We start from the raw sequence: 14,295 nt of genomic DNA, 5'->3' as shown, positions 1-14,295 counted from the left end.
ACTCTCGTTTTTCAAGTGAAGACAAAAAGCAGTTTGGACAGCAGAAGTTTAATTCTGAACAAGGAAAAAAAAACCAAATACTACATGAAACATGGGTTACAAGCATGAGACATCTTCCCAGACAGCGGCATCTGTGAGTCCCGCCCTTCCTCCAGCCAGCAACCCTTAAAAGACCCCAAATCAGCACCCCTGCTTTCTCCCAAAGTCCATCATCTCAAGCGACTGTTTCTGTGGCTTTGTCATTATATAATTCATGCAGTTTGGACACGTCGTCGCTGGAGACACGGACCCAGCCATCCTGGCGTACGTGGTAGAGGTTGACAGTGCCCCCAGAGTAGGCATCGCGGTATGTAGCCTGGTAGATGGCGCGACGGGCCAGATCGCAGGCTTCTTCGACGGTGAGATCGTTAGAGTAGCCACGGTCCATCACTCCGTAGGCGTAGACAGAACCGGAGCCCACCGAGAAAACTTTGCCCGAGATGCGGTTCCCTTCACTGTCCACGTAATAAAGGCCTGAAAGGCAAGGCAGGGAAGTTTGTGTTACTGGGGCTTTTCACAAAATGATTACAATTATCGTATCAGCACCAAAGGTTGCCTTGCACACCCTTCTCCCCTCCAAAAATGATCTCAATTTCTATACCGTGTTTTTAAACAGGTTGATGGAAGGGAGCATTCAGCCCTCTGAGCTTCTTCCAACAACCATCTCCAAGTTTCAACACCCAAGCGCTACAGTTCCTGATGCTGCTGCATGTGTCCCAACATGGGGCTATGCAACTTCCAAAGGAAATGTTGCAACTGGAATGCTGGGGGGGGGAGGTATGTTCATTGGGAGGAGCTATAGCTATGCATTTTGTTCCAAGTTCAAGAATAAACTTGGCCACAGCTCCAGGCATCTTCTGCCCAGTATTCCCTGCTCTAATCAGCCTTCCTGGACCGTTGACAAAACCCAAAAGGATTAATTCTTCAAGATCAGTTTCCCATCCTGATGGAACAAGCTACACAGATACCTTTCACAATGAAAACACTGGGGTTTCCCTTTCTATAAAAAGAGCTGCAACACAGAGCTATGTGTCTTGTATCCTACACCAGATATAGGGAACCTGTAGCCCTCCAAATGTTGCTGGTCTCCAACTCCCATCAGCTCCAGCAAGCATAGCCTATGGTCAGGGATGGTGGAAGTTGCAGTCCAACACCTGGAGGGGAAAGGTGGTCGTGGGAAGAATGTGCTTTTAAGTGTTTAGGTGGGGGACAGAATCCTTTGGGGAATGTTAAATGAAGAGGTATTTTAGGATATCCTGAAACTGTAGGCACTGATTTAGAAAGAAATGGGCAGGGGGGGAGTTGCACTGAGAGCACAGCCTTGGTGATGGAAAGGGTGGAATATGATGTAGAATATAGAACAAGATCCTCATGCCTAAGTCAGAGGAATAAAGGAAAACAGAAAGGTTTGTATCCTAGTCTTTTGCATACTTGGATGCAAAGTATCACTGATTTCAGGGGAACCAAAGACTGCAGCTTCTCTCAGCCCCAATCATGTATAGACATATTGGGTATTCCACATGGAAAGACAGGATGTAACAAACAAACATATGAGAAAGGGATTTATCAAAGGGACTAGTCAGTGCAAACATTGAGGAAATTAAAAATGTGCAGAGCCCATGTAAATTCTTTGGATTTTTTCCTCAGGAGAGCAGCCAACCTGGCCCAATGGTCTGCTATACAAATATTAAAAGTAGACAAAACCATTTTAAATACGATCACCACACTGTGATTCTACGCTAGTGCAACCAAGTGCTTCCAGAGGAAGGCCTTCATGGGCAACAAGTACTGGGTACCAACCATCTATGTGGGGATTGTGGGAATCTTCCTACTTACAAATGCAAGCCCAGTCAACTTAGTACATACACCCTTCCCCTGGTATCCTCCAGAATTCTTGGACCACTGCTCCCATCAGTCCCAGACAGCACAGCTGTGGACTAAAACATCTGGAGAGAACCAGGTAGGGGAACATTTAGTAAAACCCATGTGCATGGCACAGCTAGCTGTACCAAAGCAACAATGGCTGTACCAAGCACTTTCTACCTGGAGATACCACCTCGCTAGTTAGCATATTCAACCTGGAGGCACAACCACCCTTGCTTGTAGACACATTTTTACACAGCCAGAGACTTTGCCAGAGTTTCTAGCAGCAGCCCTGCAGAAGCTAAATAGGTCGGGGTCTGATCTGTGCCTGTATGCGAGACCCCTTGTGAGCCCTGCATGCATCTGAAGGCCGCCCTGTTTAGGGAAGCTTTTAACGTTTGATGTATTACTGTATTTTAATATTTTGTTGGAAGCCACCCAGAGTGGCTGGGGAAGCCCAGCCAGATGGGCGGAGTATAAATAATAAATTATTGTTGTTGTCATCATCATCATCTTAAGTTTCAAGATGGAAGAAAGTAGGATATAAAATAATATACTTAATTGGTAAACTATAATAACCTCATCACTAGCAAGTTGGTTGTAAAAGTGCAGCAGTGTTCGGGGGAAGAAAGTTGCAGCTACAACTACAAGTGAGACATTGGCCCCAACTGTCCTATATATTTGAAGCAGCATCATACGATTTTAAACAGTCATGGCTTCCCCCAAAGAATCGTGGGAAATGTAGTTTGTTAAGGGTGCTGAATGTTGTTAGGATGCTCCTATTCCCCTCACAGAGCTACAACACTCAAAACTTCCCAGGGAAGAGGGATTGACTGTTCTGTGAACTCGGCTCTTGTGAGGGGAATATAAGCCTCGTAACAACTCTCAGCTGTTCCCAGGATTCTTTGGGAGAAGCCATGACTGTTTAAAGTGGTATGATACTGCTTTCAATGAATGGTGCAAATAGGGCGATAATCAGCCACTTCTCCAATACAGTGGACACTCGGGTTGTGAACGTGATCCGTGCGAGATACACGTTTGCAACCTGCAGCGTTCGCAACCCGCAGCAGCGCGTCTGCACATACGCGCATTGCGATTCGGCACTTCTGCGCACACGTGACCGCCGAAACCCGGAAGTAACCCGTTCCGGTACTTCCAGGTTTCAGCGGCTGCGTAACCCAACAAAACGCAACCTGAAGCAGCTGTAACCCAAGGTATGACTGTAATTTATCCAGGTATCTGCCAGATATTTTAATTCAGCTAGCAGGGCAGTATGTTTCCTATGTTACTGGCTCCACCTCCCTACAGAATTGAACACTTACCTATGAAGAGTATTAACGTGCTGTAGTTTCCCAAGGAAGTAGAAACAAACAAAAGTGTGAGAGAGAGAGCAGAGGCCAAAGTATCACTTGAGATGCACAGCAGAATTCAGAACCAGTGCCTGTTCTTTTCCCAGTGTCAAAATGCAATGTCAGAATACCCAACCCAAAACTCGGACAGCATGTGAGGTAGGGGTACAGCCTTAATTAGTCCTAAACCAATGCAAATGTAAAGGTTGGGGAGTCTCAGAAGGTAGTTTTAAGTGAAGAAAGCAGAAACAGAAAGACACTGGACCCCAAAAAGGTAATCTTAACCATCATTTATTTTTTTATCCTGCCCTTTCTCCCAAAGGAGCACAGGGTGCCAGATAAAAAAATATATGTGCATTCAAGAACATCACACAATGGATTTATCACTGCCTGTATAGCACTTCCCACAGCAAATGCCAATGTAAATACAGACAAGGATTGTGGAGTCACCAGAACATAGGGGTGGGTACGGGCATGATCAAGGAAAATACAGTCATACCTCGGGCTGAAGTTGCTTCAGGTTGAGCGCTTTTGGGTTGCGCTCTGCGGCAACCCGGAAGTAAAGGAACGTGTTACTTACAGGTTTCGCCGCTTGTGCATACGCTCAAAATGACGTCACGCACATGCGCGGAAGTGGCAAATCGCGACCCACGCACACACAGTTGCAGGTTGCATTCGCTTCAAGATGCAAACGGGGCTCTGGAATGGATCCCGTTCGCATCCTGAGGTACCACTGTAGCGCAAAGGCTAAATCTGGTTAGAATTTAGTAAGACAGGGGAGTGCAGAGGACATTTAAATCTTATGAAAGCCCCCCCCCCCCCAAGAAAAATGTGGCGTCCTCACCTGGCCCTCGCTTGTCCCAGCCACAGATCATGGTACCCATAGAGAGCCCCATTCCCTTGTACTGATACACCATGTTGGCCAACAGCTTCGAGGCAGCAGCCACCGATATCCGCTCCTTGTTGCGGAGTTCATAGATGCGACACTGCCGTGCCAGCAGCCGCTCCCAGAAGCTGCAATCGGCTGCACCACCAGCCATGGTGCCCAGCAGGTAAGGGTTAATCTCGATGACCTTCTTGACCGTCTGAGAAGCAATGTAGACACCTGCTGTTGCCCGGGAATCCACGGCCACTATCACACCATGCTGAAACTGGAGGATCAAGGAATCAAGAGGTCAAGATCATGAAGAACAAACCACAAAGGATACACACAACCAGAATGAATGGCAATCCAAAGTGTGCCCACCCTGCTTGAAGGCACCAGTGCAAGAGGGTTCCTCACACCCCATTACATGGTCCAGGTGATAAGATACCATCCTGAGGCAACATTCACCTGCCAATCCAGTATGGGATTTGCCAAAGCGGCCTACCTCTGTCTCAACCTGAATCACCAGTCCAAAAGATCACCAGGGTTTGTGAGGCCAGTATCCCTCTCCCTCAGAAGTGCCCACAAGACATCAAAAGCCCATTAATTCTATTCCGAAAAACTCAGGTGATAATCTCAAAGTGACTTTTGAAGACAATGCCACCCTTTGCCCACCTTCTCAGGTCTTCCGTTTCCTGAAGCCTTTCCTTCAAGTGAATCCCTCTCTACAAAGTGCGCCTTCCACTTCCCAATTTTCTATGCCCCCAACTGAACCAACCTATTCTCCCAAATTACCCCAATATGGACTCCAGTATCCTTCCCACATATCTGAACATCCAGTTCAGACCTCTTATTCGCCACTAACTACAGCCACCACCAGCCAGGTATCTTTCTTGTCATCCCTACTCCCAGGAGAGCTTATGTATTTTAAGTCATTAACATTCCATACCACCTTGTGACCCTCAGATGAAGGGCGGTATACAAATTTAATTAAACAAACAAATAATCATCAATATTATTAAATTTGTATACCACCCTTCACCCGCAGATCTCATGGTGACTCGCAATCATAAAAACACAGTATCAAAACACAAATTACATAATAAAAAGCCCAGAACGAACTCACAACAAGCACCCACCACCCTGTGAGGCTGAGAGATGGTGACTGGCCTAAGGTCACCCAGGGAGGCTTCATGGCTGAGTGGGGATTCGAACCCTGGACTCCCAGGTCCTAGTCGGACACTGTAAAAGCTGCACTTTGCTTTCCACGTGCAAATAATAAAAACAGCCAAGAACAGCTTTGAGCAAACAAACATGATAAAGGTTTCAAAACCTGGGTTTGTAAACCAATGCTGGTCGTACTCAAGAGAGGACCCAACTCATTCGTCTCAATGAGTCTTCTCCAAGTAGGGCTCACCCCGCAAAGGCGACACATCCAACCCCCCACCACTCGCACCCAAAGCGCCCCCTCTCAGCCCCCAAAGGGGCGTGTCCCCCCACTCCCCGCCGCCCACCTTGAAGGCCAGGGTGGTGGTGCCGTGCAGCAGCTCGATCTTGGCATCCCCCGCGGCGGTGCCTCGGTCCAGGCCGGGACAAGGGGCCGCTAGAAGCAGGGGCATCCCCGAGGCCTGGGCCTCCGCCCCATGGCCGCCCCCACCGCAGGTGCCGAGCGCGGGGAGTCGGAACTCGTTGCCGGCCCCGAAACCGAAGAACCCGGCCCTGTTCACGGGCAGCTGCGGCTCCAGCAGGCTGGCCAGCGCCATCTTGGATAAGGGCTAGTCACCGTGACTCAGGGCCTACAGACTATATAGGCTCCGGGCGCCATGTTTGGTGTGGGCAGAGCTCGCGGGAGCCGCACGTCTATAAGCAAGCGGCGGGCGCCATCTTGGTTGCGGCCTCGTTCTTATTTCACGCCGCGCGTGAGAGGCTGGCTTCGCCATTTTTAGTGAGGGAGCAGCGCCGTTGCCTGAGGCTTGCTGGTACGAATAAAATGCCGGGCGCCATCTTAGGTGAGGGCAAGGCTAGACTTGAGAGACCGGCTGCCCCGGCGAAAGCAAATAGGTCAATGGAAGGGAAATGTGTTAGTCACCGTCTTCATTTCCTGGGAGGGATGTCGTTTGGGGATGGGAAAGGACGAGTGCTTTTATTCCTTTATATTCTGAGCAACTAGTGAAGTTAGGGGTTGGATGACCCACAGGGTCCCTTCCAACTTTACAATTCTAGGATTTTAGGACTAAGGAAACGAGTTTTTCTTGTACGGTGCAAGATGTGCAAAGTGCTAGCTTTGTTTCCTACGGAACTCACCGCCACATGGTGGCCTGGAGGCCAACAACAAATACTGGGCTAAAACAAGTAAACATTCATGATTGGAGAGTAGTAGCTGGGGAATCCAGAAGCAGAATTCAAGTACCCTGAAGTGTCTGATCTTTGCAAGTGTGAAAAATAGGGGTTAAACACTCATGTTCAATTGTGCCGCTCTTCTTCTGAACTACTATTATTATTAAATTTATTTTCAGCTTTTCACCATCTAGGTCCCAAAGCAGCTTATAACAATAAAATGACAAAAACAAACAGAATGTAAAGCATAAATTTAACCTCACAAACTTTAAATAATAAAAATAAAAAATAAACCTAGAGCATCAGAAAATGTAAAACTTCAAAGACGCAGTCATGTTGCAAAGGCCTCCTGAAATAAAGCAATTTTAACCAGGCACCTGAAACTCAGCAGGGATGGTGACAGACTAACATCTAGTGCAGGAATAGCTTATGTGGTGCTCTCTGGACTACAACTTCAATCAACCTCAGCTGGCATGGTCAATGTGTCTGGAGGTCCTGGGCTGCCCAGTCGACAAGACTCACTGATGCAGTCATTGAAGTTATTCAGGGCTTTATACACTAATTCAACAACTTTGATAGGAAGCCGGTACAAGTCTTTTAACACTGGTGTCCTATGTTGACGATAGGCAGTTCCCATCACCATACAGAACCACAGCACCCTGCACTGGCAGAAGCTTTGACTGGAATGATCAGGAAGCAGCCTGTATCCCATCTTTGGTATCAGCCTCTTCACCCTCTCCCTGGCACCATCGGGGTGGAGTGGGGTGAAAGCCTCTGAGATGGAGCGTATGCATTTACACATGGGCTTCCTAGAGATGGCACTGCTCTCCAGCGAGCCTGAATGCCGTGCCATTGCACAGCACTTGAAGGATGCTGATGAACGGAGACAGGATTCCCTTCTACCATCCCTCGTGCCCCAGCAGCTGCCTAAGCCAGTGGGGCAGCTGGCTCAGCCTTTTTGCTTCAGGTGGTGGAAAGGGAAAACTCTAAGCCTGTATCCGTGGTCCCTGGCAGCTGCCTGTTAAAGCCCAGAGGAATGCAAGAAGAGCCAGCTCGACTGGGCCAAAGGCACGCCTAGTTCAGCACCCTCTTCTCACAGTGGCCGACCAGATACCCAAATGGGAAACCTGCAAGTGGGACCTGCGTACAACAGCTCTCTCTGCTCCTGTGGTTTCCAGCAGCTGGTATTCAGGAGCAGCCATGGAGGCAGAGCATAGCCATGAGGGCTAGTAACCATCGATGACCCTCTCCCCCAGGAATTCATCTAATCCTCTTTCAAACCCACGTTGGTGGTCATCACTAATTCCAGTGGCAGCGGGTCCCATAGTTCAACTCTGCATTGCATGGAGAAGTTCTTCCTTTTACTGCACGGTCAGGGGAAAAACCAATGCTGTCCAGGGTTGTAAAGACTGTGGAGAGAATAATTGGGTGCACTCTTCCCACCTTGGATCAAATCTATGCTTCCAGGTACCATAAGAAAGCAGCAGAGATAGCGCACCCCGGAAATGATTTCTTTCAGCTTCTGCCTTCTGGAAGAAGGTACAGGGTTATAAAGACTAGGACTAGCCGCCTGAGAAACAGTTTCTACCCAAATGTGATTTTGGTTTTAAACGCAGCGTAAGGAGTCTGTATGGGAGTACCAGAGTTTTTAGGGGGCTAACCAGGTTGGGATAGCTGGGATAGCAGGCTTGTTGGGTTCTGAATGTCTTATGTAGATTGTTCAATTTCATTGTTCTGTAAGGGACAATGACAATAAAGATTATCGTATCGTATCGATTATCGTACCTATCCTGAACCTTCCAACATTCAGCTTCATTGAACATCCATGGGTCCTAGAGTTACGACAGAGGGATAAAAACTGTTCTCTGTCCACTTTCTCCATAGCAGACATAATTTTATAAAATTAACTGTGACTTGAATTTACCACACACACACACACACACACGCACGCACCCCGTGCCAAGTTCGGAATGCATTCACACTTACCTTTTCTGCTGCAGTTAAGTTCTCCGGATTGTACTTCTCTGATAGTTCCAGTGATAAATGCTCTGCCTCCCATTAATGCAACGTAAGCACTAAACATCTTCTGAAAAGGAGCTTCTGCTTCCCATTAACATGGGTGTCTCTCGTCCTGCTCTTTTCTGCTGGGAATGCCTGTTTGCTTTGTACACCTTTAACGGCACTGAAGCCAACTGTTTTGGTCTTGGAGGGCAGGGGACGTCCTCCAAAAAAAGCCAAACCGCCTGCACCCCCTCTTTCAGCACTAGTTTCTCTAAGACATTTTGCATGCAGAGGGCCTCTGATTCAGTCCCCAATGGCGTCTCCAGTGCAGGCAATACTGAGTTAGGCAGACCAACTGTCTGAAGGCAGCATCCTGCAGTTGCTACCCATAGCAGGATCATCCACAGGTCTTGACTTTCACTGAGCTAAGTGTGACCCACCCTCCCGTCCCCGGCAAAGGTCAAGGCATTTCTAGAGAGAAAGCGGAGTGGAGCCATTAGTGCAAAGGCTGGTGACAGAGTGTACAGGATCGCCCCATCACCATGTAACTGGATCACAACCAGGATTGCCCTTTGAGGGTCTTCTTCACACACCCCTCCCATTCCCTCCTGGCTCCCACATTCCCCCACTCACTTCCCCCAGCCCCCCAAGCACTTGATGGGTGCTGCTGGGGGGCTCGGCATCACATTTCGGTGGAGCACGCGGAAGGACGCATTTGAGGGTGACAGATGCTGACAGGGCAGCGTCTCTTTTAGGTCAGGGCGGGAGGGAAAGGAGAGGTAACCCTCTCGGTGCTGGGGACCAGTTTGGCTCAGGGTCCCACTTTCTCTAGGCCAAGGTGTCTGGGCTGCACGATGGGCTACCTAATCGAAGCTGAGTTGGTCGATGCCTGTTTTGCGCTGATGGGCCATCCTTGCCAATAACTGGTGGAGACGAGAAAACAAAGCAATATTTATTATGAGCTAAATTGCAAGCAGCAAAAGCATATTTGATGTGTCTGGTTGTATAATTCCAGCTGCCAGTTTGCTCTCTCAGAGACTGTCCTAAAGCAGCTTCCCAAGAGCCAAACACAAAAGCAGATTGCAGCCTCTGCCAAGAAAGAACCCCATCGCTTTTGCCTTTGACGTGGCCCTGGGGACGCGGCAAGGGTGAAACGTGCTTTATTGGTCTGACTGGGCTTCCACTCGGCCCCCGACCCAAACGCTTGGGGGAACAACAATACCTTCACTTGATTGTGATGGCTCTGGGTGTAATGAGGTTTTGTTGTGGTGGTTGCTTTACAAAAAGAGGGACCTCGATGCCAAAGTATATGGAAAGTTCTCCTTGTGAAGAAAGGAGATGGTCCCAGGCTGAAGTCCCCACATCTCCAGGTAGGCCTGAGAGAAACTCCATGCCTGAAACCCAGTGTGTGATGGGCAAGTGTGTCAGACTAGGCCCTGGGAGACCAGAATCCAACGCCCTGCTTGACCATGAAGCCATTGCTGCATTGCCTAACTACCTCCCAAGGCTGGCTTAATAAATGTTGCCGCTTGAGGCAGAACAGAAAATGGCACAAACACACCACCTGAAGCAACTGGAAATGGTCTGGGGAAACTCTGGCATGCTGAGGGGGATGGGAGGGAAGGGAGGCTAGAGAGGAGCAGGTGGTGGCCCTGCTCTTTGGGGGCCTGGATTTGCCACCCCTCTGGGCTGTCTCCACCTGAGGCAACTGCCTCACCCTGGCAAACGGGTCATTTGCGGGGATTGAATGTGGAGGGAGGGGGAGGGACCACGCACACCACCTCGAGCTCCTTGGAGAAGATGGGTTGTCAATGCAAGAAAGAAGAGTAAATAAAATACAGAGAGCCAGTGTGGTGTAGTGGTTAAGAGCAGTAGACTCGTAATCTGGTGAACCAGGTTTGCATCTCCGCTCCTCCACATGCAGCTGCTGGGTGACCTTGGGCCAGTCACACTTCTCTTAAGTCTCTCAGCCCCACTCACCTCACAGTTTGTTGTGAGGGAGGAAGGGAAAGGAGAATGTTAGCCGCTTTGAGACTCCTTTGGGTAGTGATAAAATGGGATATCAAATCCAAACTCTTCTTCTTCTACACCCAGACAGCGTAGGCTTATCCTGGGCTAGATGGATAAATACTCTGACTCAAGTCTAGGGCAGATTCTTCGGTCTCTCTGGGGGCCCAAGAGACGGGAGAAGGAACAACCCTGGGACAGAGGAGGTCACTCACTAACTTACTACGTTATCTAGGCCCTAGTAACCTCTAGGTTATATCACTGTATGCATTAAACGTAGGGCTGTCTCTGAAGATGGTTCAAAAACTTCAGCTGGTGCAAAATTCAGCTGCTAGGTTGCTCACCAGGGCAAGATGTTTTGAGCGTATACAGTGGTACCTCGGGTTACAGACATTTCAGGTTAGACTCCGCTAACCCAGAAATAGTACCTCAGGTTAAGAACTTTGCTTCAGGTTAAGAACGGACCTCCAGAAAGAATTTAAGTTCTTAACCCAAGGTACCACTGTAATGCCAATCCTGGCCCAACTGCACTGGGTGCCAATTAGTTTCCAGGCCCAATTCAAAGTGTTGATTTTGACTGATAAAATCTTAAAATAGCTCAGGACCTCAACACCTCAAGGACCACCTCTCTCCATATGAACCTACCTGGGATCTGAGATCACCATCTGAGGCCCTTCGTCATGTGCATTCTCCACAAGAGGTCCAGAACCAGGCCTTCTTTGTGGAAGGTAGGGTTATGGGTTTGTTCTTGCTCTTGTTACGTATTTTTGCGTTTTCATTTTGTATGTTCATGTTGTGAACTGCCCCAAGATCTTCGGTGGAAGGGCAGTATACAAATTTAACAAATAAATGAAGAAGACGCACCAGGGGATGTGAATGAGACCCAGCTTTTCTTGCTGCATCATTCACCACTCACTGTTTCAGCCCCATTATGAAGTACTCGCACACCTGTCTCTTAGGCTGCAGTCTTAGACACAGGCTTGGGAGCCTGCCAAACTGAATACAATAGAATCCACTGCTCATAAACGAAGGATGCTTCTCCCACCTGCCTTTAGACTAAAATAAAAAAGGAAATTAGTCAGTGTCAAAAAACAGGTCAGAGCCTGTCACCTAGCAAAAGCTTCCTGAAGCTTTTCGTCACCCTCCTTTCCCCACCGTTAAACATGCAGCTTTACCTAACCCACCTCACCTTGTCTCCAGCCCTGCCCCAATCCTCTATCTGATCCTTCCCGGAATCCAGGCCCCCTCCCTCCTTTTATAAGCTCTCTTCTCCCAGTCTTTCCTGAAACCTTCCCAAATGGCTCTCCAGAGCGTCCTGGGCCTGGACCTCCCGCCGCAGGCCCCCAGCTGGCCCCTGCCACCCCCAAGCGGGAGAGTGGTGCCCCTGCCGTTTCCGCTCTCCCACGGCACCACCACGCTGGCCTTCCGCTGCAGCCATGGGGTGGTGGTGGCAGCGGACACCCGCGCTTCGAGCGGGAACCTCGTGTCTGATCCGTCGGCCCGCAAGGTCATGACCCTCCACCGGCACCTCCTGGCGACCACGTCCGGGACATCGGCCGACTGCGCCTCCTGGTTGCGCCTGCTGCGGTGCTCTCTGCGCCTGAGGCAGCTCCACGGCGGGCGCCAGGTCAGCGTGGCAGGGGCTGCCAAGCTGCTGGCTTTCCTCTTACGGGGCTGCCGCCACAAGGACCTGTGCGTGGCCACCGTGCTGTGCGGCTGGGACGACGGCGGGCCTGCTCTGCGCTACGTCTACAGCGATGGCACGTGCCTCCAAGGAGACATTTTCGCAGTGGGCTCTGGTTCTCCCTATGCCTACGGGGTGATGGACGGCTCATACCGCTTCGACCTGCCACGCGACGAGGCTTTCATGCTGGCCCGCCAGGCTGTGGCTCATGCAGCCCATCGAGATGCCTACTCCGGGGGGAACGTGGACCTCTACCACGTGCGGCCAAGCGGCTGGGTGTGCGTCTCCCGGGAAGATCTCAGCCAGGTCTATCGAGGATTGGGGCCACTGGGCGATGGAGAGGGCGACACTAAAGAAAGGCACCGTGGAATTGACTAGATACCAGCCTAAAACGGTACGGGTCTGTCGGTTTCCGCAAGAAGCAGCCATAACCCAGATTCAGAAACCATTCATTTCAGCAAAGCGGTGCAGAGAAAACAAAGCACAGGTTGTAAAATAGGGAGCGGGAGTGGACTAAATTGTTTTTTTTTTTCTAAACCCACCCCAAAGCTGCAAAGATGGCAGCTTGGACCAGTGCAAACCCAACATAGGGACAATATTGTAGCAGCAAGATGCTTAGCGGAGAGGGAAACCAATCGCTTATTTCTACAAACGGCGAATCAGAACCCCAAATAATTCACAAATATGGTGAAAAGCAATCAGCGTGGCTTATTAAAAAAACAGCTTGATTTAGCATAGGGCCAATTACGGAGCAGATGGTAGCGCAGCGTACATTAGATGTGGGGTGGCGGGGGGAGCCTTGGGCCAGTGTAAACCAGTATGAACGGACTCTGCTGGTTCTGATGTATGGAACTGATCCGTGGAGGCTGAAATGACGCCCAGGATCCCTTTGGACCGGCCAGGAGGGCGGCTAGGAACCCCCCTAGGCCTGGACTCATGTTTGTGCAACTGGGTCGGAATAACCTGCGAGTCTCCTTGCATGGACCAAACATGTTCACCCTCCTGCCTTGGAGGGGAAAAACCAGACGCAGCCGGAACCAAGAGGGACCGAGCCAGGGCTGCTCCATTGTTGGAGAAAACAAATGGGGGGCGTCTGCTGGCCGGCGCCTTTCATCGCCTCATCTCCTCCTCCATCCGCCGCGCTGCGGAACGTGTCCCGGCGACGGTGACAGATAGGCGCTGTTATCTCTGCCGTCTCGCCGCCGCCGCCTCCTCGTATCTTGCTGCCATCTCCCCGCTTCAATGTCCTCCTCGCCCGGCCCGCGTCGCCGCCCGTCATCTCATTACACTCCCCCCGCCGCCGCCGCCGCCCTCCAACAGCATTGTCTGCCGCCGGGAGCGCAGCCTCCTTCTCCCTTATCGCGCCTCTCCATCTCCCAGGCGCGGCTGCTGGGGAGAAAACAGCTCCGCCGAGGGAGGAGGAGGAGGACGACGGCGATCGAAGCTTCGGCAGCAACGCGCCGCGGGCCGGATCCCGGCCCCCGGGTCCCTAAAGCGCCCCCTAGTGGCTGCCCCTCCCAAAACACAGCCGCGTAAACACAGCTCCTTGCTAGGCCGGGCGCGCTTCCCGGCTGCGTCCTGGGGACGCCGCGCCATTGTGCGCCCTTATCTTAATTGGCATCTCCCGGCCGCGGCTGCGGTGCTGGCGGATGGCCCGCTTCCGCGCCCCTCCTGCCTCGCCCTGTCGCTCCCGATCCGTCTGCCTCCTGCCGATGCTCCACCTTCCCCTTCTCTTCTCCATCTGCCCCTTTCTCCTTCTATCCATCACCCGGATCCCCACGTCCCCTCCTTCTCCGCGCTCCCTCCCCGGCGGCGCCTGCTCCCTTTTCTTCCTGGGCCCATAGCTTTCTCCATTCTCCTGCTGCTGCCGCCGCCGCCTCTTTCCATCTTCTCCAGCCCGCCCTCCGATTCTTTCCATCCCTCTTTCATTATTTCTGCCTTCCGTCTTTCCCCACTCGCTCCCACCCCCATCTTGCCTGGGCTCCTGTTTCCCCCCCCCTCCCCACGTGGCCCTCTGCGGGGCGGGGTGGGGGCGCCCGGGCCTGTCCATCAGCGCTCTCGCGCCACGGGGTGTCAGTCCATTAGCAAGCGCCGCGGGGGAGGGGGGCGCCAATTATCAGCACTTTAGCTGTTTCACGCCTGGGTAGAGG

At 51.1% G+C, this 14,295-nt stretch overlaps 2 protein-coding genes across 2 annotated transcripts; one reads left to right on the top strand and one right to left on the bottom strand.

Moving 5' to 3' along the window:
* Window positions 1-32: 32 nt before the first annotated feature.
* On the bottom strand, window positions 33-5,912 carry PSMB5 (proteasome 20S subunit beta 5). Its single transcript, XM_081884899.1, has 3 exons — window positions 5,631-5,912; window positions 4,096-4,402; window positions 33-513 (listed from the first exon to the last, which is right to left on the bottom strand). Exons 1-3 carry the CDS (start codon window positions 5,877-5,879, stop codon window positions 215-217), a joined length of 855 nt encoding a protein of 284 aa, XP_081741025.1. The 5' UTR covers window positions 5,880-5,912; the 3' UTR covers window positions 33-214.
* A 5,846-nt stretch (window positions 5,913-11,758) lies between these two features.
* Window positions 11,759-12,523, top strand: PSMB11 (proteasome subunit beta 11; the record flags this gene model as incomplete). Its single annotated transcript, XM_081887337.1, has 1 exon — window positions 11,759-12,523. The coding sequence occupies one exon, from the start codon at window positions 11,759-11,761 to the stop codon at window positions 12,521-12,523; it is 765 nt and encodes a 254-aa protein (XP_081743463.1).
* Window positions 12,524-14,295: the final 1,772 nt, after the last annotated feature.

This window comes from Podarcis melisellensis, assembly GCF_964234715.1.
Source record: "Podarcis melisellensis genome assembly, chromosome: 13".
NCBI lineage: Eukaryota > Metazoa > Chordata > Lepidosauria > Squamata > Lacertidae > Podarcis > Podarcis melisellensis.
The sequence above is the reverse complement of the archived record's forward strand: the minus strand, read 5'-3'. Positions and strand labels throughout refer to the sequence as shown.